Source organism: Sinohyriopsis cumingii, unplaced genomic scaffold (assembly GCF_028554795.1).
Source record: "Sinohyriopsis cumingii isolate HCF-2022 unplaced genomic scaffold, ASM2855479v2 utg000066l, whole genome shotgun sequence".
Taxonomy (NCBI): domain Eukaryota; kingdom Metazoa; phylum Mollusca; class Bivalvia; order Unionida; family Unionidae; genus Sinohyriopsis; species Sinohyriopsis cumingii.
In genome coordinates this window covers 721798-749332 of record NW_028315866.1, presented here as the reverse complement: position 1 = coordinate 749332, position 27535 = coordinate 721798, and the positions used below count along the sequence as shown (strand labels likewise).

Here is a 27535-nt window from a genome sequence, read left to right as displayed (position 1 = left end):
TACGGAGAATGGACAACAGGCTACTCCTTGATATACCTCCAAATTATACAAGAGACATCAACAACTTGCGCATTTTGAGTGCTTAGCCCCTTCAATTATATTATATGCTACCTCTGTATTTCAGCAATTGTAATGCCCGTTTGTGTTTTATTGCTTTGCATCTTCACTTGCCTCCATATATATATATATATATATATATATATATATATATATATATATATATATATATATATATATATATATATATATATATAGATAGATAGATAGATAGATAGATAGATAGATAGATAGATAGATATATATATAGAGAGAGAGATTCTTGCGATTGGAATTTTTTGTGTTGATTGAGTCACTTTAGGTATTCTCGTAAAACAAGAGATTACTACTGGTTTAATGTGATCCCTAGCAGGATAAGCAAGACACAACTATATTCGTTCGTTCTATTGTATCTCTCGTTAATCAAACATGAAAATTGAAACCTGACCTTCTTTACGAAGAACTCACCTATCAACTATGGCCATTCTGTCCTGAAGTGTGGAAAATTAGTCGTATTATCTCAGTAGAAATGAAAGTCGTTTTAGTGCCAGTGTGACAGTTTCATTTTGATATCTTCATCTATTGACCTGTTAATTGAAGCTATCTCTGAAGTAACAAGATACGAGTTAAATCCCTATTTATTAGGGGCAAGTGTCTCTCAAGTTTTAAAGCTAAATCTAAATAAATGTAAACGCTCGGTTCATGGGTCACAAGGAATAGCCATATACGCCTTCGTTTGATTTCCAGTTCATCACAGGCTTCATACATTAGGCGACCCTGCAAGTTGTCCAACTGGATAATGGTATTGTTAACGCGTGAGTAGCAGTTTCCAAGCGGAAAGTATACAAATTTAACCGAGAAGAGAACCAGTCATCTGTAACCTGTTCATCAGTAGTGAAATTATTGTTATGTCATTGTGCGCTAAAGAAACTAATATCGGTGGTTATTTTAAGTCAGTGATGATTTGATTTATAGGATGGGTTAAAGTGAGTAGGATAAAGTAATCGTCTGTGGAATATATTTTTGAAAAAGAACAAGATATTAGCGTATTTATTTTTATCTGAATGAAATTGCAAATAAACCACTCTTGATAACGTACTACTACTACTACTACTGCAACTACTACCGACACCACTAATACCACTACTTCTAATAGCAATAATGAGAGTTCGTGCAGGCTATTTGTTCAAAAAGCTATTTTCAAAGGTAAACCTTGCTTACAATTGTAATATGTGCACAAATGCCACTTTTCGCCTTTTGCATGGACTGATATGTTTGATTGTATAAACATTGTGTAACCACATTCGCATTAATGGTATAATCTTTAACCAGATATGTGGCAGGGTGTAACGGCCCCGTTGAAAGCGATACATTGAGGGTATACTTTTTAACCAGATGCGGTAGGTTGTAACGGCCCCGTTGAGAGTAATACATTAAAGGTATAATCTTTAGCCAGATATGCAGCAGGTTGTAACGACCCATGGAAAACGATACATTGAGGGTATAATCTTTAACCAGATATGCGACAGGTTGAAAAGACCCTATTGAAAGCGATACATTAAGGGTATAATCTTTAACCCGATATGCATCAGGTTGTAAAGGCCACCATTGAAAGTGATACATTGAAAGTATAATCTTTAACCAGATAGGTGGTTGGTTGTAACAGCCTGATGGAAAGCGATACATTGAAGGTATAATCTTTAACCAAATATTCGGCAGGTTGTAACAGCCACATTGAAAGCGATACATTCACGGTATAATCTTTAACCAGATATGCGGCTGATTGTAACAGCCCCATTGAAAGGGATACATTGAAGGTATAATCTTTGACCAGATATGCAGCAGGGTGTAATGGCCTCATTGAAAGCGATACATTGAAGGTATAATCTTTGACCAGATATGCGACAGGTTGTAACGGCCCCATTGAATACGATACGTTGAGGGTATAATCTTTAACCAAATTTGCGGCAGATTGTAACGTCCCAAATTAAAGCGATACATTGAAAGTAAGATTTAATGAACATACACGATCAAGCTCAAGCTCGTCTGGAGATTCACGGCCCATCCCCAAACTTTGCCCTGACCATACTGTAATTTGGAAATCCATACAACTCCTAGACTGAGAACAAACCTAGTTCGATCTACATCAGTGCCCACAAACCGACGCTAAATTTGGACGGGGGTCATATCTAGGACAATATGTGAATATCGCTATGGAAATGTCAGAAGTATTTCGTGCAAGTCAGTTAAGATGCTTACAGACAATTCACTTTACAACAGATAAATAATATGTTGAGACCAAATCCTTACAACACGGCTATATCATCAACAAGTATACCATTTTGGATGCCAACATTGTGGTCAATGTTGCGTTGATTTTCTTATCCTGTTCATTAATAATCAACAGAAAGAAAGAAAAAGGAAGAAAAGGACAAGAGTCAATTCATTTACTTACTCCAGTAGTTTGCTGGATGAGGTTCCAAGCTTGCTTCTAGATATATTTAAAGAAACAAAAATCGTCGTAGATCATATTTAATAAATTAATGTAGCACGACATCGAAATATTTCCAAGATAGGTTTGGTAAACGAGACTCTATCATGTAGTATTGTTGTGTCTCTACGGACGGAAGATTTTGCGTTGTAAGATTATTACGCATGCTCGTAATAATTGATGATAGTACGCACGTCTTGAATTACAGCGTCTTTTGTTTAATTAATGACGTTAAAAAGAAGAATTTCTGAACGATATTGAAAAGTGTATTCTTCAATGACATCTGGTAATTGTTTATGACCTAATTGTTAATATTTCATATACTGATTTCCTAGAAATACCTGTCGGTTGTATAGATATGTTACGTCAATCAAAATATTTTAAAGCTAAAGCTGCAGATGATATTCAGGAAAGTTTATAAAGTTTTCGAAAATTATACATTTCGATGAAATAAACATCGTCAATTTTGTCGGATAAATTCTTTCTGTCCACCTCTTTGAATATAGGTTGACAAGGTTAATGTTTCGAAATAATGTACACACATGTTGGGCCTAATTTTCATATTGCGTGTTAAATTATTTGACGTAATTGTCTGTCATAAAAGGAAATGTATAAGTTGGATAAAATGCAATGATTTACTGAATAAGTAGCCATTCAGGGACAAGAGAAATATTCTAATATGTCTATAACGTACTGACTATTTTATTCCATATTGCTGTTTTTACTGATGCAAAATGTACTTTTCGAGTATTTTTGAATAAAAGTAAAACTGTAATAATGTGCGTGAATTGTGGTCAAATATTTGTCAGAAATCGCCAAACCGATGGATGAGGCATGATGACACTGTACACTGTACTCAGTTGCGAGAAGACCGAGGTTAATTAACATTAATACTATTTATTTTTTTTAAAGATAAAAAGTAAAAGATTTCGAGTATATGGCAGTGTGTTATTTAAGTACCTGTAGTAACCACAGGAGCAGTGGTCGTGGTAGATATCCAATCACAGTAGCATTCCTGACAACCCCTTTAATCGTACCTAAAGAAGACATATACGAAAATATTTTACATAGACAATAACAAAATATAGTCTTTTCATACATACATACATACATAAATACATACATACATACATACATACATACATACATGTTGGTGAAGAATGTTACGCTGTTCAGGTGATTTCAGGCGAGTGTCCTTGCATTTGAGGTACAGTATTATGACCCACCTATCAAACTAGTTTGTACCACTTTCACCTCGTCCAATTTTAGCAAATAAATGACATCGGGTAAGAAGGTATCCCAAGACTGTATAGAGTCATTCCACCCACCCGCCACCCATAAAGATCATACTCAATCTATCATACAGCAAGAGGAAAGAAGCAACATGATCCATAAAATACCTTAGGAAAAAAATAAACAAAAAGAATACAAAATATTTTCAGTCTAAGTTGACGAAATTAAAGATATGAAAACATACGCTGAGAATATACAAAACAGTATATTTAATTATATTCAGAATGAAAAAGAGGAACAACTAAACCAAGGATGAGAAAAAATGATTCCAAGGTTACATAATTGTATATTCATCCGTAGATCAGCTATTTATGTGTTATACTTCGTAAACAAAGCGGATCTGAGAAACATAACGCCAAACTTAAAACAAAAAATTAAACATTTAAAAGAAGTGCTAATATTAATTTAATTATTTCGATATAAAGAATTGTGAGACTTAAATCTAACGACAAGAAGTGAAACATGGGTAGTAACGTTAGTACTAATACAGCATTAGAAGCATAAAAGTACCAGTTGTATTGCTGTTAACTAGCACATTAAATTATGGAATTATTTTTACCCCCTTTGCTTGAAAAGAAATGAAATATATATTGTATATTTTGTTATAAGGGTAATTGCAAGAATATTGTCAAGCAACCAAATATATATATATATATATATATATATATATATATATATATATATATATATATATATATATATATATATAGTTTTTGTTATTTTTATAGGTTATACAATGATTACATCAATCGATATGCAGTCAGTGTTATATTGTATTGGATACAAAATATCAAAATAACACTTTCTATAACATTTGTACACTGAGATAACGTACATCTCTTACACTCGAACGGTTGAACATGGTTTTGCATTTATTACACTATTAATATGAAAACTATTAATATTTAAGAGCATGTTTTATAGTGGGCGACTACAATGACATTTCTCTCAAAAACGACGCGCTTAGCATGTCATTTTTATTTTTGAAAAGTCTCATTTTGGATAGATCGTTTATTGAATATAAGCGTGTTTTGCCAACATTATCATTCGTAATTAGCCCACATTGTCAATGCGGTGGGTACACATATTGAAATAAATCGCTCAATGTCCATAAAAGGGTACTTTTGAGACATCTGCGTTTTTGCGGGCGGTTTCAAGGAAACCTAATTATGACTATGAGTTATTATTGTATAAATATAATTTGATTTTTCTTTAACAGGCTACTATTTATTTGATTAGCTGTGAAACAAGCCTATGTGTGGTAGCATATCAAATACCATATATTTCAAAGTAAATAATGGCAACTAACATTATAATTTGGAGCAAGCTGATGTATCGGTAGATTGTAGTCAATACTTGATTCGAACCTTAAACTATTCAATTGTATCGAAGTTGTAAAACAGGTTATATTGCATGTAAATAGAGAGATTATATCAATTCTTATCTACAAGGGCATTTTCCTCCAAAACAAGACTTGCAGAGGATTATTTTCATTGTTTCTTTTCTTGGTTATATCATTCATAGGATATAGGCGTATTTTGCAGATCTTACTACAATAATATGGTAATTTGCCAGACAGTAACATAAATGTATATGGGACCTTTAATTAATTCTCTGCGCCCTATAACATCAGACAGTGCAATGGGAAAGAGACATGGATGAAATACACGCAAAACCTTTAGGTCACGTTTCATGAGTCGGTTAGAGTGAATGTTTTGTAATTTAAAATTATCATTATGTCGTGTACGTTTTGAATTTTTGTAAGTGTCTTTAGTTACTCGGGATTTTAAGAACAGGTATCCTGTGAAAGCATAACTAAATAGTATGTACTGCATTTTTTCAGCCGTGCTTTTAATAACACATGTCCCTAGAAATCTATCTTTCGTAAACTCGAGCACAAATAATTAGTCTTTATCCAATTTTGCAGTCGTGCAGACATATTAAACAAAGTTACTGTATTAATCGTTTAGATTAGTTGTCTACAAAAGGGCCATACATTATATATTATTATGCAGAATTTGAATGAAAAAATTGACATCTTGTATACAATATATTGTAGTAAATCTAGGGTATGCGCCATTTGTATGTACGTATTAATTTTATAGATTTATTAGAGTTTGAGTTGAGGCCAAAGCCAGATTAAAAGGGCACGTAGCCAAGTAATTCCTGTGTAAATGTAAAGGCGTTGATTGATTCGGTATCTTGGTGTGAAATATCTATATTCCTTTGTCTGGAAACGCCTTCTATTGTTGCTCTGATTGTAAATATGGTGAAGTGATACAGATGAAGTCAGGTTTATAACCGTGATTAAAACTTACCCAGGGATAGAGTAGTAGAATAGTTCCCGGTACTGGCACTACGTTGCGGAAATCTAACAAGGTGAACTTGTGAGGTTGCTATGCAAATGTGAAGATCTGACGTAAGTGTGAAGTTGGAGTATTTTGTTGTCATTCATTAGTTAGAGGAAAATTATTGTATAGCCTTGGCGTGTTATTAAAACTTCACTAGGAAACTACTGTTGATGAGAATTCCTTGGACAAAAGGGAAAACATGTGACTTCAAGTATGCGAGTGTTGGAGTCGCTTGGTAAAGAGACACCTTTGAATATCAGTCAGAAATATATAATTATATATATGGCTGTTTGTCTCTATTTCATGACTTAAGTTGTTGTTTTAATTGACATTTACTTATATATCTGATAGAGTTATACAAATTAGATTGCACTGATAATGCACATCACTTAATGACGTCATGTAGATATTCTAATTGTTTATAAATATATAATGATCATCCGTTTCTTTAAAATTCTTTTTGTATAAAGAAGCAAACAGTATATAGGAATCTTGTAGCATAAATTTATCTGCGTATGTGGGGTTAGTGCTTAACTTTAAATATTCAGTTTTCTGATTCTTATTGAACCCATCTACTGCATATAGAATATTGCATCTTTGTCCTCCGACATAATATTGCAAATAATATGTAACATACTATTTTCTTTATCTGAGTCACATATGAAACAAGGATCGTCCGGGCGCACGCGATGTAAATCCAATCAGTCAATCAAATCTATTAAACGTTTGTTTTTCAACAAATGCTTCTTTGAGTCAACAGAGTGATTCTTTATAACAACAGGCAAATATATAAAACTGTTTATGAAAGGTTGGATAAATTGTGATACAGACGTGTGATCCCAACATCATTGTGTATTTTTAACGTGGATTAATTTATCCCTCATCTTACATAAATGGGTGGGATATTTAATATTTTTATACAAAGTTTCGTTAAATAATTCTTAGTGTTGCCTACGTCTATGATTCATACTAAAACATAATTATTAATAGGTACTTTACTAGTGATAAAATAAGATAATTTCAATATGTCAGAGAAATAGTAACCAACAGTTTAATTATTGTTTCTTACAGTTTTGATTGTGTTTTGTTTTCTTTACTGTACATATCACGGGCATATCCTTTCCTTATAAAAGAAACAAAACCCAGCATTTGTGTAATAGTAATTTTGGCTAGTCGAGACACAATTATATTTTTTTTCAGAGCGAAGTTTTTTTTTTCTCCTGATTTTCTCTGACTATTCTTAAGAGCACCTATTGCATATGATGAAATAAAATATGGTCTAATGTACGTTTCAAACTGTGTATTGAATCAAGTTTATTCTTTTCTGCATATAGGAAATAGTCGAAATTTACCTTTACGTTACGAACTATGTGTTTGATTGTAATAAACAAACAGAAACTAATTATTGCATGCATAACACTAACGCTTTAAATTACAAGTTCTTAGATAAAACACAGCCGCGGGTTTAACGGTATCGAAGTTATCTAGAAACTATTGATAACATTGTCAATCTAACCGAATGTCAGTTTTGTTGACACATTTTCCACATACATCTCGTAATTCCTTGCCTCCCTATCGCTTTTAATGAGTGTCAAAGAACCAATGCATTTGTTACTAAAATTTAGAAAATCGTAAGCATTTTATAGTTTTATTGAACATACGTTACTTTAAAATACTTGCATGTTGCAATAGCGGATTTTGTGGTGCGTTGTAGTTCTTTAATGATCCTCATGCAAGAAGGGCTGGAAGTGGAGGGGGGCAAGGCCATCGATTTTACTATAGTATATTTGCCTCAGCATTTGAATGGATGAACTGGGTTTGACCTTAGAACAATGCTGTATGAAGCCGGTGGAGTAATAAAGATTCATTGTGTAATATTGGAAAAGGATGCAAGATAATTACACGATTAAGAAACTTCTTTCTTGCATTATAACAGATGATTTTGCCAGCCTTCATAACATTGCATCCGTTTGTGGCTGTTTTCTTGAGATAGGTATACAAAGAATGAGAGAGACGAGAGAGAGAGAGAGAGAGAGTGTGTTATTGAACCATCTATGTTATAAAGGTGCCAGTAACGGAATATAAGTCAAGGCAAATAAAACAATTACAAAATCTAGATTTGTTTTAATTCGAAAAAAGTAGAAAAACACTATTGTCTCACAATATGTTTAAGATCTGTTACTTGATGGCGTGTTTATTGCTTTTCTTTTCAAAATGTAAGAAATTTAACTTGTGTATTTTCTTAGTCAATACACTCACCTGTAACCTCCGCGCTGACCGTAGGTACACATGGGGCACGCAAAAGTAGGGCATACGGTCGTCGTTGAGGCTAAATAAACAAAAATAAAATAAATAGATATATCAATTATTTTGTTTTAAAGTCCTCTAAACATTTTCCAGGCAAAACTTAGAGCATTTTGTATTCCATTTATTGTGGATAAAACCGACCTATGTGAAAATAATTTGTTTAATCTTCAGTGCGTGATTTTTAAAACTTTAGACGATCCGTAGATAATTTTCTATATTATCTATATACTGATACTATCTGTTTCTCTTGAAAGTGAATTATTAAGATAGCCTGGTTCAGACATCTTTGCTCTTAAATTCGGACCAAGTTTTCTGTCAGTTGTTTCTTAAAACATCAACTTATAGATTAGAAATTGTCAGCAATTTGGCGATTTCTAGAATTCGCATTTTTCATTGTTGTTTTAGAAGTTTCATAACTGTTATGAATTTATATAGTAATTAAAATATTCTGTGCACAATTTATATTTCGATAACGAGTGAAGTTTTTCTCTAATTGTATTACATATGTATATATTCAGTTTCTCCCCTTTAAAAAATCTAATAGCACATGACATTTGAAACTTTCTCTGCAATTCCTAGTACGGTTCTAACAATAAGTCTTAACTTTAAAATCCTTTTAAAATCACGTATCTGTCCTCCAATATTCCATTCATGGTCTTGCTTAATTGTATTCCTTGGAATAGCACAACATTTAATGTAGCAGCATGTCCCACCCAGTCATGTTATCCTGACACCAGGTCAAGCAGTCCTAACGTTAACCTCTTAAAGGTGAGCGCCAAGCGAGGCAGCTTAACTACAATTTGTATGTCGTTGGTAAAACTCGGCCGGAGTTCGAACACGCGGCCTCCCGCATCTGAGGCGGACGCTCTAACCACTACCGCCACCGAAGCAGCAACATTTTAACTAGTCAACTTCCTTTGTGGTAATGTTTCTAACTGATTGTTACACGGGGGGAGTGAATGTCCCTCCTTATTTGGTTTTCGTTATCTAGGGGTTGACCGTCTTCGATGTTATTGCCCGGTTCGAGTAAATAGAAATATAAGTGGTGAAACTTATAGGTGGAATAGATAGAGATCTGAGCAGGTATATAGAACAACCAACACGAGCCCCCGTACATATAAACAAACAATTTAATCAATTACATACAAACACTGTGAAAATTCATTACATCAGGAGTGTACTCTGCTTTTAGAAATTTAACTTTCACCGAAATACAAAGAAAACGCAAATAGATCTAAATAAGATAGCCAATCTGTTACTGATAGATTTAGTTCATCATAAGATCGAGTGAACAATCGAAGTAATCGTCTTGTATGATTTCATAACCTGCTCGTCCTCAGTCTGTTTTTGCTTCCTCTGTCGCTGTTCAGACCCCTTGGATCTCGGGATGATACTTTCTACCACCCGTCTCAGGACACTCTCAAAATACTTCTTCAGAGATTAACACGTCGCAGGGTTGCGTCACAGGATTATGTCTCACTGCACTCTTCTCTATGCTTCTCCGTATAGGTCTCAGAATAACATCACTCATTCGTGCATACGTCTCTGGAGCTATTTTCTCCCTTTTAAATAAATATAAATAGAGACAACCTAAATTTCCCGTTATTTATGAAACGGTTAATTCTTCATTATTCTCCCTCGTTATCAGATTTCACTATCAGTGCTAAACAGACGCTAAGGCTATCAATCGACTCCACATGTCCTATAATGACCCTAGTTAGTCAAATGGCTAATTCGTTACGCCTTGACCTTACACATTACCACATACACAGCGAATAAATAGGATACATCACGTCAATCAATTACTAGATCATTTCCGTCAATACACACTTATTCTTAATCATACGTGAAATCTTCTAAATTCGGCGAATTCACACGGATTCTTGAAATCATATTAACTAATGTAATGCATTAAATTCTTAGAACATAATTCTTATGCAAACAAGACGACAAAATTCAAACAATTCGTCAAACTTATCTAAAGAAGATTAATGTACAACTTCCTATGCATAAACTCAACACAGTTATACTTCATAAAGCAAATTATTACACGAATGTAGAAAAAAGATTCATGCAGATACAAATAAATAACTTCAGCAAAGCATTATATATGGCATCAACAAATTACATGGAATTGTCACACTACCTTTGCCGTCAACGTTTCCTCCCTCTAATCGGTAGGTTAGTTCGTCGGTTCCTTTCGACAATTGTCCCCTTTTTGGACAACAGTTTTACGGAAATTTCTTGCAAATTTCCGGAGTCATAACCTTTGGATCTCCTCTTGTAGGAAAAGCTTAGACTGATTAAAATTCGATGCGGGCGATATTAAAACCTATGAAATTTTGTGTTGGAACACGCCCTCTCATTTAACGTACCAATCAGAATAAAATATCTCTGCCGCCTTTTTTTCCAGAGGCGCCAAAGTCAGGGTCAACTTGACCCTGGTAGTTTGAGTAACAGAGTTTCTGCATTCTCTCAATTGTGACAACTTTACCATGAAAATGAAGTTTTCCTCGTCCTAAATTGTCCGCCTGGCTGCTGTATAAACAAATGTTTAATTAGGAACAGAATTCTCCCTCTAAAGGACATTACCGTACACGGTAGTATGGCGATATAATACGCGCTTGTCTCCATAAATCTAATTAATGGTTGTCTGGTCTCAGCTAATGTATTCTTGTTAGATCGACATAAAATTTGCCACTTCACATAGGCCCCTCCTTGAAGAGTAAAATCAGGGATTTTGATCTCCAAATTTTTGGAGATCTAATCTTATTCAGTTATACGACCTCAGGTGAACCCTTCACCTCAGACGTCCCTAGTCTACTTAAGCATTCAGCTCCTACATTCTCGCTGCCTTTAATGTATCGTACCTGGACTTGGTACTGCTGTAGAAATAATGACCATCTCATTAGTCGTCCATTTGTCAACTTAACTTGAGCTAAATAAGCTAGTGGTTGGTGGTCAGTTTCCAAAATAAATTTTCGTCCATACAAGTAACGTTGAAATTTAGTTATCCCAAAGATAATTGCCAAGCATTCTTTCTCAGATACCGAATAATTACGTTCTGCAGTCGACAATTTCCTGCTACTGTAAGCAACTGGGAATAAGCTTCCGTCATGCTCTTGTAATAACACTGCCCCTAAACCTCTATCACACGCGTCAGTACGTAAGACAAAATCTCGGGTCACATCAGGCAATTTCACTACTGCGTCTGACGTCAGTCTGTCCTTTAACGTCTGAAATGCTCGTTCACATGCGTCTGTCCATACAACTTTCGTAGGAACTTTTTCTCGAGTTAAGTCAGTCATCATAACTCTCAGGTCTATCATAGCTTGAATTTCATTTCGGACAGTTTCTAATTTTGCATAGGGTAGCGGATATGGCTTTAACTTCACTGGTTTCTCATCCAGTAATTTCAGGGTGAACTCCTCCAACTCCGTCTTGCCAGGTCGTTCTGTCAAGACGCTTGAATAATCTTGGAGTAACGACTCCACTTCCTTACGTCGCTCTGACGTTAACGTCCCGTCAAACACAACGTCGACATAGGTTTCTTCCCTCGTCAAAGGACAACTAGGGAGTACTTCCGCCTCTCCTCCGTTGTCGTCGACTTCTTCTGTTACAACTGTAGCTACCACGAACTCTGTGGGTGTTTCTCTTTCACGGTAACGTTTCAGGAGATTTACGTGGTACAACTTCTCCTTGTCTCCTACCCGGATACGGTAGTTCTGTCCACCTTTTCTCTCCGTTACCACGAATGGTCCCCTCCATGAGACTTGAAGTTTGTTGTGTTCTAACGGTAGCAACAACACCTTGTCACCCACCTCGAAGTGACGTTCCTTCGTCCTTTTGTTGTAGTATTTGGCTTGACGTCCCCTTGCGTCACAGAGATTCTCCTGAGCCAATTTCGAAACCTCTTCCAGCTTGTTGCGGAGATCAACAACATATTGGTATGTTGTTCGCACTTCCTCCGATGCTTTCTCATCCGTCCATAATTGTTTTAACACAGCCATGGGTCCCCTGACTGTCCTTCCATATACTAATTCAAAAGGTGAAAAACCTAAACTTGCCTGTGGCACTTCTCGATACGCAAACAGTATCGCGGGAAGGTATCGATCCCAATCCCTAGGTCGACCTTCACATAGCTTCTTCAGAGCCTGTGTCAATGTCCCATTGAAACGCTCCACCAAACCATTACACTGGTAGTCGTCAGGTGTCTAATAGATAGTAATCTATTTACTTCTTCCATCACCTGGCTCACGAACTGCGTCCCCTGGTCAGTCAGTATCTCCTCAGGGACACCAACTCTAGACCAAACTCCTAACAAGGCCTCAGCCACCGTGACTGAGTCAATATTCTTCAAGGCCACTGCCTCTGGGTACCGAGTGGCGTAATCTACTATCCTTAATATATAACGATTACCGCTTTCTGCCGCCGGCTTTATCGGACCTACCAAGTCCATCGCCACCCTCGAAAAAGGTTCGTCAATCAGTGGGGTGGTTCCTAGTGGCACCGGGCGATGGGAGGTCTTGGGTGCCACCCGCTGACACTTGTCGCACGACAAACAATACCTCCGAACATCCCCATACACACCTGGCCAGTAGAACTCCCTCACTAACCTATCTCTGGTCTTCGCCACGCCCATGTGGCTTCCAAGTAGACCCTCATGTGCCAGCCTAAGCACTTCTGCTCGCTTCGCTCTGGGCACAACAACTTGCTTGAACGTATCGGTCCCTTTCTTGGCGTACCGATACAAAATACCGCGTTTCGTCGCGAACTTTACCTCGCCGTCTGGCATTCTCCATACAGACCCATCTTTTGCGTACCTGCGTACCTTGTTGAGAGACAAATCTTCCTCTTGAAGTTTCCTCAACTCGCCAGGTAGCAAATTGTCTATGGGCGAAGTCGTGGGTCGTAGCGGCTTTGACCCTGACCTTCGCTTCATAGCCCTCGTCTCAACAGACCCGACGTATACAGGTGTACACGCCATAGGGTTAGGTTGCGGCAACACATACCTACACCCTAATATTACATCATGAGACAGTCCCGACAAACACGCTGCTTGAATTCGTCCCTTTACATACGGCGAATCAAGATCAATGCTAACGACCGGAAGCGAATCCTTCGTCCGGTTAGCAAACTGGACTTCAACCGTCTCGCCTGTATAATCCCCAGGCTTGACATACTTACTATCCACCAAGGCAGGATAACTGCAGCCAGTATCATACAGAACGGTTGCCCTCTCACCGTTAACCGTAGCTACTGCTGTATTAGTCAACTCCACTGTTTCTTGTCTCTTAACAGTATTCGGAGTTACCGAATTAATCGTTGTCGGACGATACTTCCTACAATCCTTAACGACATGGCCTGGTCTGTTGCAGCCGTAACACACCGGGTCACCTTTCCTCCCCGTGGCATCTTTCTCTACCCCCTGAGTCTTCCCCGACCCACGGAAATGTTCTCGGCTGAGATTTCCGGTCCCTGGCCTCCCACCATTCTGTCCATTCCGTCTTTGGGGTGCCACCTCAGTGGTCTTTCTATGCTCGCCGATTCCAGGTCGGTCCCTGCCACCCCAGGTGGTTGGACGCGAGTGCGCGCTCTCATAGCGCTCGACCATCACGCTTATGTCATCCAAGGTCGAGAACTCAAGCTCCGCTAAAAATACTATTAAATCTTTCCTGTACGTACTTAAGACGTGCTCTTTCAAAATTTCTTCGCGTATGCCTTCATACGTTAGCGCGGTGCCAGACATTTTCATCCATTTATCAAAAATTACGCGTACTCGGCTATGGAATTACGCGTGCGTTTCGGTAGCTTTTTTCGACGATTCTCTAAAGAGTTTCCGGAACGTTTCTGCCGACAGCTTATAGTGCCGTAGTAGCGCTTTCTTCAGAGCGTCGTAGTCGTCTATCTCCTCCGGTGTCATATTGTGGTAGACGTCTTTCGCGGCTCCCTGTAAGAATGCTGAAACATTGATAGCCCACTGGTCTCTGGGTAGCTGATGAACCAGTGCCAACTTTTCGAACTGTGTCAAAAAGTTGTCAACAATTTCGTCCTTGTCATTGAACATGGGCATGGTGATCTGTATTGGTCGTCTGTCTTCAGATCGTCTACTTGTGGACCCTGGACGTTCGTTCAGATCTTCACCCCTCCTGAACTCGGCTTCGATCCTCAGTCTCTCCATGGCTAACATATGTTCGCGTTCTTTAGATTTCTCCTCGGCCTGCAATCTGGCTAGTTCGAGCTCTCGTTCAGCTGCTTGTCTGTCTTTCTCTCGTTCCCTTTCCTCGGCCCGCAATCTGGCTAATTCGAGCTCTCGCTCACGCTCAGCTGCTTGTCTGTCCTTCTCTCGTTCCGCGGCTAATTGCTCCTTGTGTTCCCTAACACTTCGTTCGACAAATTCAGCTAACTGAGTTCCGTCGTAACCTAATTCCTCTTTTCCTATTGACTTAAATTCCCTAACTAATTGTCTGTCTGTCGCCATCCTGGTCTACTTGTAAGGTGACACAAGAATTAAGTCTTTTACCTATAACTTAAGTTTTACTGCCCTATTTGAAAATAGCCCCTCACGTATTTATCGTATGCCTGACTCAGTTAAACCAGACGGTCCCTGTACCAATCAATCAATAAATAAACGGCCAGTACGCAGCTGGAATGCCTCCCCAAATTAGTGCAGCGCTTAACCACTAAAAAGGCGTAATTTATTACTGCGGGATTTGCCTAAATATCTCTTCTTACAAGAGAATACAAAGGAAATTTTCCACTTTACCCCACAAATTTAGAATACGACCTGATAGCAAAGGTATGTGTCTCAATTCTTACAATATTCTCATCACAATATGAAAAGAAATGGCAAGAAATTAGCATGCACAATATATATATATAACAAAATAGCAGACAATGACTCGATTCACTCTGATCCTTATTTCTTATAGTAATAATGGAATTATTACTATACAGATACTGATTTTGTTCAATATTTGCTCAGACTCTTTTACTCGAATGAAAATGTTCTGATATCCCGGACGAAAGCTCCCAAAATTTGTTACACGGGGGGAGTGAATGTCCCTCCGTATTTGGTTTTCGTTATCTAGGGGTTGACCGCCTTCGATGTTATTGCCCGGTTCGAGTAAATAGAAATATAAGTGGTGAAACTTATAGGTGGAATAGATAGAGATCTGAGCAGGTATATAGAACAACCAACACGAGCCCCCGTACATATAAACAAACAATTTAATCAATTACATACAAACACTGTGAAAATTCATTACATCAGGTGTGTACTCTGCTTTTAAAAATTTAACTTTCACCGAAATACAAAGAAAACGCAAATAGATCTAAATAAGATAGCCAATCTGTTACTGATAGATTTAGTTCATCATAAGATCGAGTGAACAATCGAAGTCAACGTCTTGTATGATTTCATAACCTGCTCGTCCTCAGTCTGTTTTTGCTTCCTCTGTCGCTGTTCAGACCCCTTGGATCTCGGGATGATACTTTCTACCACCCGTCTCAGGACACTCTCAAAATACTTCTTCAGAGATTAACACGTCGCAGGGTTGCGTCACAGGATTATATGTCTCACTGCACTCTTCTCTATGCTTCTCCGTATAGGTCTCAGAATAACATCACTCATTCGTTCATACGTCTCTGGAGCTATTTTCTCCCTTTTAAATAAATATAAATAGAGACAACCTAAATTTCCCGTTATTTATGAAACGGTTAATTCTTCATTATTCTCCCTCGTTATCAGATTTCACTATCAGTGCTAAACAGACGCTAAGGCTATCAATCGACTCCACATGTCCTATAATGACCCTAGTTAGTCAAATGGCTAATTCGTTACGCCTTGACCTTACACATTACCACATACACAGCGAATAAATAGGATACATCACGTCAATCAATTACTAGATCATTTCCGTCAATACACACTTATTCTTAATCATACGTGAAATCTTCTAAATTCGGCGAATTCACAAGGATTCTTGAAATCATATTAACTAATGTAATGCATTAAATTCTTAGAACATAATTCTTATGCAAACAAGACGACAAATTCAAACAATTCGTCAAACTTATCTAAAGAAGATTAATGTACAACTTCCTATGCATAAACTCAACACAGTTATACTTCATAAAGCAAATTATTACACGAATGTAGAAAAAAGATTCATGCAGATACAAATAAATAACTTCAGCAAAGCATTATATATGGCATCAACAAATTACATGGAATTGTCACACTACCTTTGCCGTCAACGTTTCCTCCCTCTAATCGGTAGGTTAGTTCGTCGGTTCCTTTCGACAATTGTCCCCTTTTTGGACAACAGTTTTACGGAAATTTCTTGCAAATTTCCGGAGTCATAACCTTTGGATCTCCTCTTGTAGGAAAAGCTTAGACTGATTAAAATTCGATGCGGGCGATATTAAAACCTATGAAATTTTGTGTTGGAACACGCCCTCTCATTTAACGTACCAATCAGAATAAAATATCTCTGCCGCCTTTTTTTCCAGAGGCGCCAAAGTCAGGGTCAACTTGACCCTGGTAGTTTGAGTAACAGAGTTTCTGCATTCTCTCAATTGTGACAACTTTACCATGAAAATGAAGTTTTCCTCGTCCTAAATTGTCCGCCTGGCTGCTGTATAAACAAATGTTTAATTAGGAACAGAATTCTCCCTCTAAAGGACATTACCGTACACGGTAGTATGGCGATATAATACGCGCTTGTCTCCATAAATCTAATTAATGGTTGTCTGGTCTCAGCTAATGTATTCTTGTTAGATCGACATAAAATTTGCCACTTCACACTGATCCATATGAAGATATCAACGGATACTGTGCAAGAAAAACTCATATATCACTTGCATTATGCTCTTATCACTTGTTATTATGCTCCTGGAGATATTCTAGCGTTTTTCTTTTCTCACATATCTTGTGAACTTGTGCCGATTGTTACGATATGTTCCAATATTTGTGACCCACCTCCACTCTCAGTATGTTAAATTTAAGTTCCGTTGTCCAATTAATTCAATAGTTTGAGGGCTCTGTCCTGTGAAGTTGAATTATTTACACCAATTTTACGGAATCAAGATGTCAGAAACAAATTTGATACACACAAGTGATTACAGATTACATTTCGGCAATATTCCGCTTTTGTTTCATAGTATTAAAGGTGATCTTGTGTACGTTAAGAAATACAGCGCATCTTTGAAAGCTCTTACATTATCAGTTTAGGGAGCATCAAATATGAATTACGAATGGCATCTTGCTGATCTACCTACGAATTTGTCCAGTTGTATGTCGTATTCGAAAAGGAATAATTAAGTTAGATATAGCGTAAATCACTTTTATATTTTACATTATTATAAATCTGGAATAATGTGCTTGTACTGAGACGTTAGAAACATGCCACCGGATGGGTCTTGAAGGTATTTTATTCAATCTCAACAGATCTAAAAGGAATTTGTATGATAAATATATTTTTGACAAAATATACTAGAAAGACGATGATGAGTGCATCTATAAGTGCTCTTTTAGTACCTGAAATCCTGGTATCAGTTGAATGCGGCTCACAATAACATTCCTGACAACCTCTCCAATCGTACCTGAAGAGCACGTTCATAATCAAGAATAAATGCAAACACAATAATATAATCCACTTAATGCATACATACATGCTTACGTTTTATAGAATGACGTTTCAGCTCCAACCAACATTATAAAAAAGTCATCCACCGACAAGACAGATCATAGCTAACTTTCCACATGATAAGCGGCATACCAAAATAAGTATCCACGCGTGATTTAACGGTGTAGAACACTTATTTTGAGACTCAGTGAAAGAATAGAAATAAGGAAATGGTACAATGCGAGCCTACACAAAATAAATTTCACTTAAATTTAAAACGCACTAGCAAACAAATAATACAAATAGACTAATGGCAACAAGGATCGTATTTAAATATACTCATTCGCAAATCACTTCCTTGCGTGTGATACTTAATAAACAAAATAATTTTAAAAAGATAGCGTTAAGCGTAAAAAAGACGATATATGTATCATAGATGCTGACATTGTTTGCATTACGGTTTTATAATAAAATGTGAGAATCCAAAATCTATTGTAATTTGTTGCAAGTGTGGCTGTAACGAGTAGTACGAAACCTACATTAAATATATGCATGACATATGTAATACCTGCATATAACAGTTGCAGAATTTGAGATGGTAAGATGGGACGCGGTCTAGCCATCTTTTATTTTAGTAATAAAAAAAAATCCTTAAATGAAACAACAGCGACAAATTTGTCAGTTTCAACTGATTCGTCCCTGTGTCGGACCACATGCTTCAACTTGGTCGTTAATGACTCATAGCATACCATTCTTGATTCGTCGAAGGATCGTACGTAGCTTTAATTTCAATATATATATATATATATATATATATATATATATATATATATATATATATATATATATATATATATATATATATATATATATATATATATATATATATATATATAGATAGATAGATAGATAGATAGATAGATATATAGATGGATAGATAGATAGATAGATTGAGGAAAGCTGAAGCTAACAGACTGATAATGATTCATTTTACAATATTTTAAACGTTGTGAAATAACGTACAGCAAGGTCGAATTTATTTCTTTTATATCGGTAATTTTGCCAACTTTACTGACTTGCGTCACAGTTTGTGGCTGTTTTACTAGAGATAGATGGATTGAGAGAGAGCGATAGAGAGTAATTACTCAATCTATTTTGCTATAGCGGTGTTACTAATACAATATAGGCCAAGAAAAAAGTTTTAGAAAATCTACATTTGCTTTGATTCGAATAGCAGTAGAAATAAAATTATGTTATACAAACGCTGTCTCAGAAAGGCTATTTTGATTTATATAAATTAATAGGTTAACAATTTGTTATTAGCAAATACTCAGATTAAAAGGGTTATATCGTTCTGAGGACGAGCTAATACTTTGCATTGTTGATTAACCCTTGCGTTTTGTTTAATGCGTTTCGAATAGGTGAAACATAGGAATTATACAGTAGATCTTTTTAACAGAAGGGTTCTTAAATCGGTGGCAAAGTGCTTAAGATCGATTCGTCCGAATTTTGGATCCTATTGCAAAATCTTTTCAGGTTTAATTTAGAGTATTTTCTTAGTCAATATACTAACCTGTATCCTGCTCGTTGACCGTCAGCACAGTTTGCGCACGCAAAGGTAGGACATACCGTCGTACTTAGGGCTTAATAAATAATAATTACATAAATGCATAAATAAATTAGTAACCATAAATGTGATTTAATACCCCTAATCACGCTAAATATTTTTGAAGAAACACATTTTGGTATTTTGTGCTTTCTCCACTTTGTGTGGAGGAAGCAACCATATGTGCAAAATAATTGTTTTAATCATCAATTAAAAATGTAGACGATCTAGTGATAGTTGTCTCATTCTCTAATTAGGATGACTGTATTTCCCACCTGAAAAGAAAACTCTTAAGACAATACGTTTTAGAAATATCGGCTCTTAGATTTTGACCAAGTTGTTCGTCTTCTTAAAACATTAACAGCGGGAATAGAACTCACCAGCAGTTTTCACAAAGGCCGTTGATTTAACAATTTCAATTGGCGTTTAGGAGTTTAATAAATATAAATACATGTGATGTACTGATCACAATTTAGATTAACAGAAGAATATAATTTCTTCTTAATTTTATTAGATATGGATTTACGCATATGTCCGTATCTTTAATGAATTCAAAAGTCTTTAAAATATTTTTTAAATCACGCATCTGTTCTTAATTATTATATTCCATATTTGGTTTTTACAAGATTTATATCTTACAATAATACCAACGTGTTAAACTTTTAAATACACATTTGGTTTGGAAAAGAAAGGAAGCTGTTTCAAGTGCTTTTCATTAAAAGATATTTCAAGACATTCACTGATGATATCTTAAAAAGTAGGTTTTAGTAGATAACCTATGTAAGTTAGCTGGATGTATGGACTGTCCGGGAGGGGTAGCATCTCTGGTTGGGGGAAGCAGTCGTAGCCTTCGGGGGAAGCTCGCCCACCTTTGGTCCCCACTTGGCACTCTGCTCCAAGAAGCTGTGCCATGCGCAGCGGCCACATCCCCATAAACGGCCTCGACCGGCCGACTAAACCCGGCTGAGGGTAGCCGACCGTTCAAAATTCTCGGTGAGTTAGGATATGTCTACCTAGCATGTGAAGACTGGATTTGGCAGCCTGCGAGGAAGAACCATCAGCTGGTCAACGGGCAGAAAGGCGATTCTCAACAAAGCGCCGTGGAGTGCTAAGAGCTCGACGCGACACGTATAACGTCCTGGTCATCTATTGCACTCAACTTCGTCTCCAGCCGTTTTGACTTTGTCATGCTGCTGCACTCAGATGGTTTTGGGCGATAGAGGGAGGTCGACGAACTGCGCAACTCTTCCTCACTTAAAACAAAGTCACCGCGCAAGTCACTCTTGTCATAAACACATCCAATTACATTGCCCACTAAAGTCCTATGACGACAGGCGAGAGACGAAGCGGCAGGTGTGGGTACACTGGCAGCCGTAGCCGCAAACCTGTATGCAGGCGGCTCAGGCAATTAAGGTCGTTCACCACTGACACTGAGCAGAAGTGGAGTCCGGTAACCCCCTGAGTGATTAAGCAGCCCTCTTCAGGAATGCACTGCTCACCTCCTTGGCATGAGGAAGGGGCTGTAAAAGGTGCCTTAAACAATGCCTGCTCTAAACCTCCTTAGTGAGCTTAGCGCGGATTGTTCCTCTCACACTTGACGCATGGAATGTACGCACCTTACTGGAGAGAGACGATGGGGAAAGACCGCATAGGAGAACCGCCCTAATAGATACAACGTAGGCATTGCTGCCTTCAGCATGACCCGGATTGCAGGAGGAGGCGAAATCTGTGATAGGGGCTCTAGATACACTAACTTTTGGAGCGACCGAGGAAGTGAAGAGCACCGTGAGGTTGGTGTCGGCTTTGCAGTGACGGCAACACTGATTGGCAAATCGGCTGGACCGCCCAAAGGAGTAAACGAGAGACTCGTGACCATGAAACTCCCCCTTTTGTCTGGAAGAGAGCACCTTACCATCATATGTTGCTATGCTCCAACCATGCCAAACCCGGATGAAGTGAAGGTCAAGTTCTAAGAGAATCTTCACTCCGTTATTGCTGACGTTCCAATGGCAGATAAGCTCGTCATTCTTGGCGACTTTAATGCACGACTTGCACCGGGCACGAACTGTTGATCACCATTACAGTCTTCCACCTCCCTACCCGTAACCGGACGTCATGGATACATCCTCGCTCTAAGTACTGACATCTCATCGACTACGTCATTAACAGGAAGAGGGACAGGCAGGATGTGCGTGTGACTAAGGGGTCACAGCCTTGATAAAAAGGCTCACCAACTGTTTTTACTCATGTGACAGCAAGAGACGATCCCTCAGGAAAGACGCTTCCATAATCCACCTGTATAAGCGCAGGTCTAAGACAACCACCGGCGTATATTCTTGCTCTCAATCGCAGGAAAGATACTCGCCAGAATCCTACTGAACCACCTCAATACCCACATTGACCAGGGACTCCTGCCAGAAAGCCAGTGTAGATTCCGGAAAGAACGTGAGACCATTGACATGGTGTTTGCTGCGAGGCAGCTACAATAGAAATGTCAAGAGCAAAACGCCGACTTTTCTCCATCTACGTCGACTTGACAAAGGCTTTTGATACTGTCAGCAGAGAAGGTTTGTGGAAGGTAATGGCCACGTACGAATGCCCGAGTAAGTTTATATCCATGGTGCAGCATTTCAACAACGGCATGCAAGCACGAGTCCAGGACAATGGAGAGACATCTGAGCAATTCCTAGTAACTAATAGCGTCAAGCAGGGTTGTAATCTGACTCCGACACTTTTCAGTATATTGTTCTCCGCCATGCTAACTAATGCTTTCAGAGTCGGACATAATGGAGTCGGCATCAGGTATCGTACAGATGGAAAATTGTTCGACCCCAGAAGGCTTCAAGCGAAAACCTAGGTTATGACAGACACCATCAGCGAATTCTTATTTGCTCGTGACTACGCCCTCAACGCTGACTCAGAAGCCGACTTGCAACGCACCATTGACAAGTTCTTCAGCTCCTGCACAACCTTCGGTCTCACCATTAGTACCAAGAGCAGTGAATTCCATCATCAGCCAGCCCCTGGAAAGCCTTATGTTGAGCCCAGCATCACCGTTAACGGCCAAAAATTCTACGTAGTGAACCGCGTCACCTACCTTGGCAGAACACTGTCACATAGCGTCAATACTGATGAAGAGGTGAACTTCAGCATTGTCAGAGCCAGCGCAACTTTCGGCGTACTGAATGCCAACGTCTGGAATAGAAGAGGCATCATCACCCAGACCAAACTAAAGATCCACACTACTTTACGCATGCGAAGTACTCCACGCCAGGACGCTTAACGACTTTCACACCACAAGTCTCAGGCAAATCCTCAAGTTCAAGTGGCAGGACAAGGTTCCAGAGACTGAGGTACTCGCCCAAGCAGGTCTCCCGAGCATCCACACCATCCTGATCCAGTCCCAGCTACGCGGGGCGAGACATGTTGTACGCATGCCAGACCACCGGCTACCTAAGAGACTCTTCTATGGCGAGCTACAACAAGGATAGCGATCCCATGGAGGTCAGAAGAAACGCTTCAAAGACAATTTAAAAGTGGCATTGAAAACGTCCAACATAAACCCTGATTCCTGGGAGTAAACATCAACCGATCGAGTCACTTGGTGCTCCTTCGTGCACAAAGGCTCCAGGTTGTGCTAATCTAGCAGGACAGCAGCTGTAGAGATGAAAAGGCAGGCCAGAAAAGCGCGTGCCATGAACCCACCTGGAGATGTCCCACTCATCCCTCGTCCCTTATGCAAACGAACATTCCATGCAAGGATTAACCTCATCACCCACCTTCGCACGCACACAACAGAATCAGTCCCTCCAACTCCCAAATGACTATCGTGATCCTCGTCGACTCGAATCAAATGAAAATAAAATATGTTTCAATGAATCAAAACGGTTGTCCAATGTAGAGAGAAAGGGGAAAGTGAAGATTTGGTTAAGAAAGAGAGTGATATTTTTAGTACACGTGAGTGTATCTTTAGTTGAGTATTATGCCAATTATTTCATCTTTTATATTTAGTTGGAAACTTTAGAGTAACACAAAACTGAATTGGTGAAATGTCTCTGGATTCATGTAGTAGTCATGTTCTACTGAAAGGTGTCTTATTTTACCTATATCACACAGGATGCTTGCATAGTAATCGAATACCTCACTTTAGTGAATAGATTACGCAAATGTACATGCTCTGCAAAATATAATTTATGATATATCTGTGATACAAACGTTTCTCAGATTTAAAAGTGTAGTCATACCTAGATAGTATCAAACTGATGTCCCTGCAATAACTTCGCTACATGCATCGGAATATGAAGAAATAATATATTTCCATAACTGAACATGTAACATCAAACTAACATACTGTTTCAAAGAGTATCAGAAATGTAGACTAGTTCACCTCTTATTTTAAGAATGTTTTTAACTAGACCATATCTCACTCAAGACACGAGTATCGGAACAATATGTTTTCTTAACAGCAAAAAAAATTTAATAGACAATTTCCAAGTGTCATGATATTTAACTTTCAAGCCAAATATATCACCTAAACACGTATACTTCTTGAAATCTTCTAAGCTTCTTCAACACAAAAATAAACATTGTACTCATTTCATATTATGTCTTTTACCTACCAAAATAATGCATTACGTCATATCTTCCACATCTAAGCAACTCTCAAACTGTTGGCCGCTGATGTTAAAAAAGCTAACATTTTAACGCTAATACCTTTGAACCTTCGAAATTTGTCTTTACTCCGAAGAAAGGAAAAAAAATAGAAAGAAAAGTGGTGAAGGCTGTATCAGTTGGTTTTACATGACAAGAAATTTAAATATTCACTTTTGATAAAGTAAAATACATGGAGAGGGCAGAGATAATGTAGTTACCTCGTGTCAAATTTCACATAGTTTATTGCTATCACAATATTATATTACAGTAATTATATTGCTTGTTTAATCAATAGAGAAAGTGGAGTTTGTAGGTACACATATGTGATTATCTGTAAGTTAGAATTATGACGCAAATGATATCATTATATATCTTCCCACCATCCAAACGTCCACAGAGATCGAAATAGAGTTGAATGTTGCTGCTGTACGTATATATTTTTATTATCAACTATCGATCACTTGTCATTATTGTCATTATTTTACATATGGGATCATTTATTTAAGCACATAAAAGCAAATAAATTTTATTATCTGTGTCCATTTTAGAAAGACTTCAAAAACCGTCGCGATACATCTGATCGATTTCTAAAATATTGATCACATTCGAGTAATTTGTCATTGCCGAGTCCTATGCTGTATTGAAGTATTAGTTTACCTATTCTTTCATTTTATTTCAATGGTATCATGATAATGTTCCTTTAAGTTTTATTATTTAGACCAATTATATTTCCTTTGCTGATATTCTAACAGCGATAAGTCTTGGCTAAGATATGGGCTTTTTCCTATCCATGAATGAAATAGTGCCATGTAATAGTACTGATCCGTCCATAATATGGAACATTTAATTGATGTTAGGTAGAGAATATTTATATATCTACAAATCTACCGTCTTTTACCTGCTTAAGCATACTGAAAATGTGTATAAATAATTGTTAGCCAAGGATAGAATCATAATACCGTGTAAGTGATTTCAAATTGTTTTGATGTACATTGGTTTTTTCTCCTAAGACTTCCATCTTTACATTTCTTTGCTGATGGATAATACAGTTTCCGTTACATCAAATGGTGTGGGACATGGACGAGGGAACATTTGATATAAAAGGCTTTCACTGTACTTCAGATTACATTGTATACAATGGTTTTACGTTTGAATAAAATGATTTCCTGTGCAATCGCAAAGATGGATCTGTCGAGTAGAGCAATTTGTTATGAATGAAAAGGAACATACGAATGTATGTATTTCTTTGCCTTTGTGTCATTCTATTTCACTACTTAAAACTGTATGGAAGTAGTTATATTATTTGCATGACAGTGGTGAACACTTTGTTTTTGTTGGTAAAACTTAACTGAAAGAAACAAAATCAAATCTTACCTTCGCTGCATCTGACCTGAAATAGAATTCGAAGATGTAGCTTTATTCTGAAAATAATTTCCTTGTCTCCCGAATAGCGTGGCTTTCATACGTTTTGTAAAATTATAGATAAAAGCATATTTTGCATAACGTCCAAGCACTCATTGTGTCCATTGGAAATACCAAAAATATGAGTATTTGTGCAAAACACCCTGATCAAATATAGAGGTCCGAGAATATAAGGTATTTCATATTGATGGATTTTTTTCCGCATGGAAAAAATTTGCAACAAATAAAAACCAAAACATTTTATCATTTGTATTGCGTTCTTAAGGCTACATTCATAATATATTCAATCAGTATATAATATATAGTCAGCCAATCCATTGCAAAACCAGTAGCTAAAATAGTACGCAGTGGAACATGATTCAGCATATCTCAGCACAATGAAACCTCCGCCTGGTGGGCAGCCTGCCATCGCACTATCGTATGCCAGAAACTTCAATGATTCGCTGGCCAAAAGTGTAAAAGTGTACGTTGTCCCATGCTACTAGAAATATGGCCCGCCTTATATGATCACTCCGATGATTTAGTGGCCTTCTACTTGCGTCATTTTCCAATTATCATTGCCAAAGCCCTCAACACAGCCGACCATCAAATTAAAGGTGAATCAGTTTCTAGTCGCCAAAACAGAAACCCAGTCCAATCTTCTGAAACAACTTTGTTGTTTATCTCACTGAATCTACTTGATGTTCTGGGTCGATTCAAATGTTTGTTGAGGAGCCAAACCGATTACTTATGCATGACATCAACAAATTTGAATCTCTATAAATCCAACATTTCTTATTTAGTTGTCACCAAATGTTCAGAACATGCGTAGAAGTATCTTGCGAATTACATTAATTGTTTTCACTGTTTTATCGGACTGTTGTAGATAATATTATATAATACGAATATGTAAATCTAATGATTTAACTATCGCGTTTACAATTTTCGTAGGAAAGACACATACTTTTTTTTACGAAACAATGATTTTATTTCATGTTAAGATGACCTTATGCATATTACGGGTCATAATTTTAGCTTTGAATATTGCATGCACTTTGGGTAGTTGAGTAATTTCATTTATACAAATGCAACCCTACCAACTCGAGCTCGTTGCATCAGAGAGAAGTCACTGGTGAGCCCTGACCAGAAAAGCCAGTTCTACCATCGAGGCCAGTGTTTTGCTGCAGCTCGTGAGATACGTCACAGAGCTGTTTCACAGCCACCCCCAACCACCGGTGTCCCATGCCCCACCTGCAACCGCCTGTGTGTATCGGAATTTGGACTCCGGAGCCACATGCGCGTCCACCGTCAATGAAATCGCACAACTTGTCTTCCTCGGCCTGAGAGACCACCAAGACAGAGACATATATTGTATTATTGAACATTGCGGCTACACGCGCATCTTGGTATTAATATTTTGTTCAGTAACAGAAAAATGATTCCGCATTGTCTTTATAAGGTTTTGAAGGCTATATTTTCGTCAACCTGTGAGTAAATGATTAGGAAAAAAAGCTTCAATATGTCCACAATATTGCTTCAACGATCTTGATAAATAAAGAAAACTTCAAATGTGACTGAGTTAATTCATTTCTTTTTTAAAAAGAAAACGCTTTCAATTTCTTTGTTAATGCTCTATTACTTTCAGTAGCAAACAAATTTGCAAGAATACAATAGAGGTATTTTCTACCTACCGTGAAGAAGACGAAGTAAGCAAAGGGTAAATAACCTACAAGACCCATGATTTCTGTCTTCGATTTAATCGCTGACA

The 27535-nt window shown here is 37.6% G+C and overlaps 1 protein-coding gene across 2 annotated transcripts; it reads right to left on the bottom strand.

The window, feature by feature from the left end:
• LOC149774961 (uncharacterized) lies at positions 1-27535 on the bottom strand. Of its 2 annotated transcripts, XM_089944610.1 has the most exons (8): positions 27459-27535; positions 25741-25756; positions 19681-19750; positions 18020-18084; positions 8431-8500; positions 3488-3564; positions 2492-2527; positions 1-36 (listed from the first exon to the last, which is right to left on the bottom strand). In XM_089944610.1, the coding sequence occupies exons 1-6, from the start codon at positions 27504-27506 to the stop codon at positions 3555-3557; spliced, it is 279 nt and encodes a 92-aa protein (XP_089800736.1). In that variant the 5' UTR covers positions 27507-27535; the 3' UTR covers positions 1-36; positions 2492-2527; positions 3488-3554. The 2 variants fall into 2 exon arrangements, with proteins under 2 accessions (XP_089800736.1, XP_089800735.1); XM_089944609.1 differs by lacking the exons at positions 1-36; positions 2492-2527; positions 18020-18084; ... (1 more) ...; positions 25741-25756; positions 27459-27535 and adding an exon at positions 9805-12488 and having other exon boundaries at positions 3502-3564.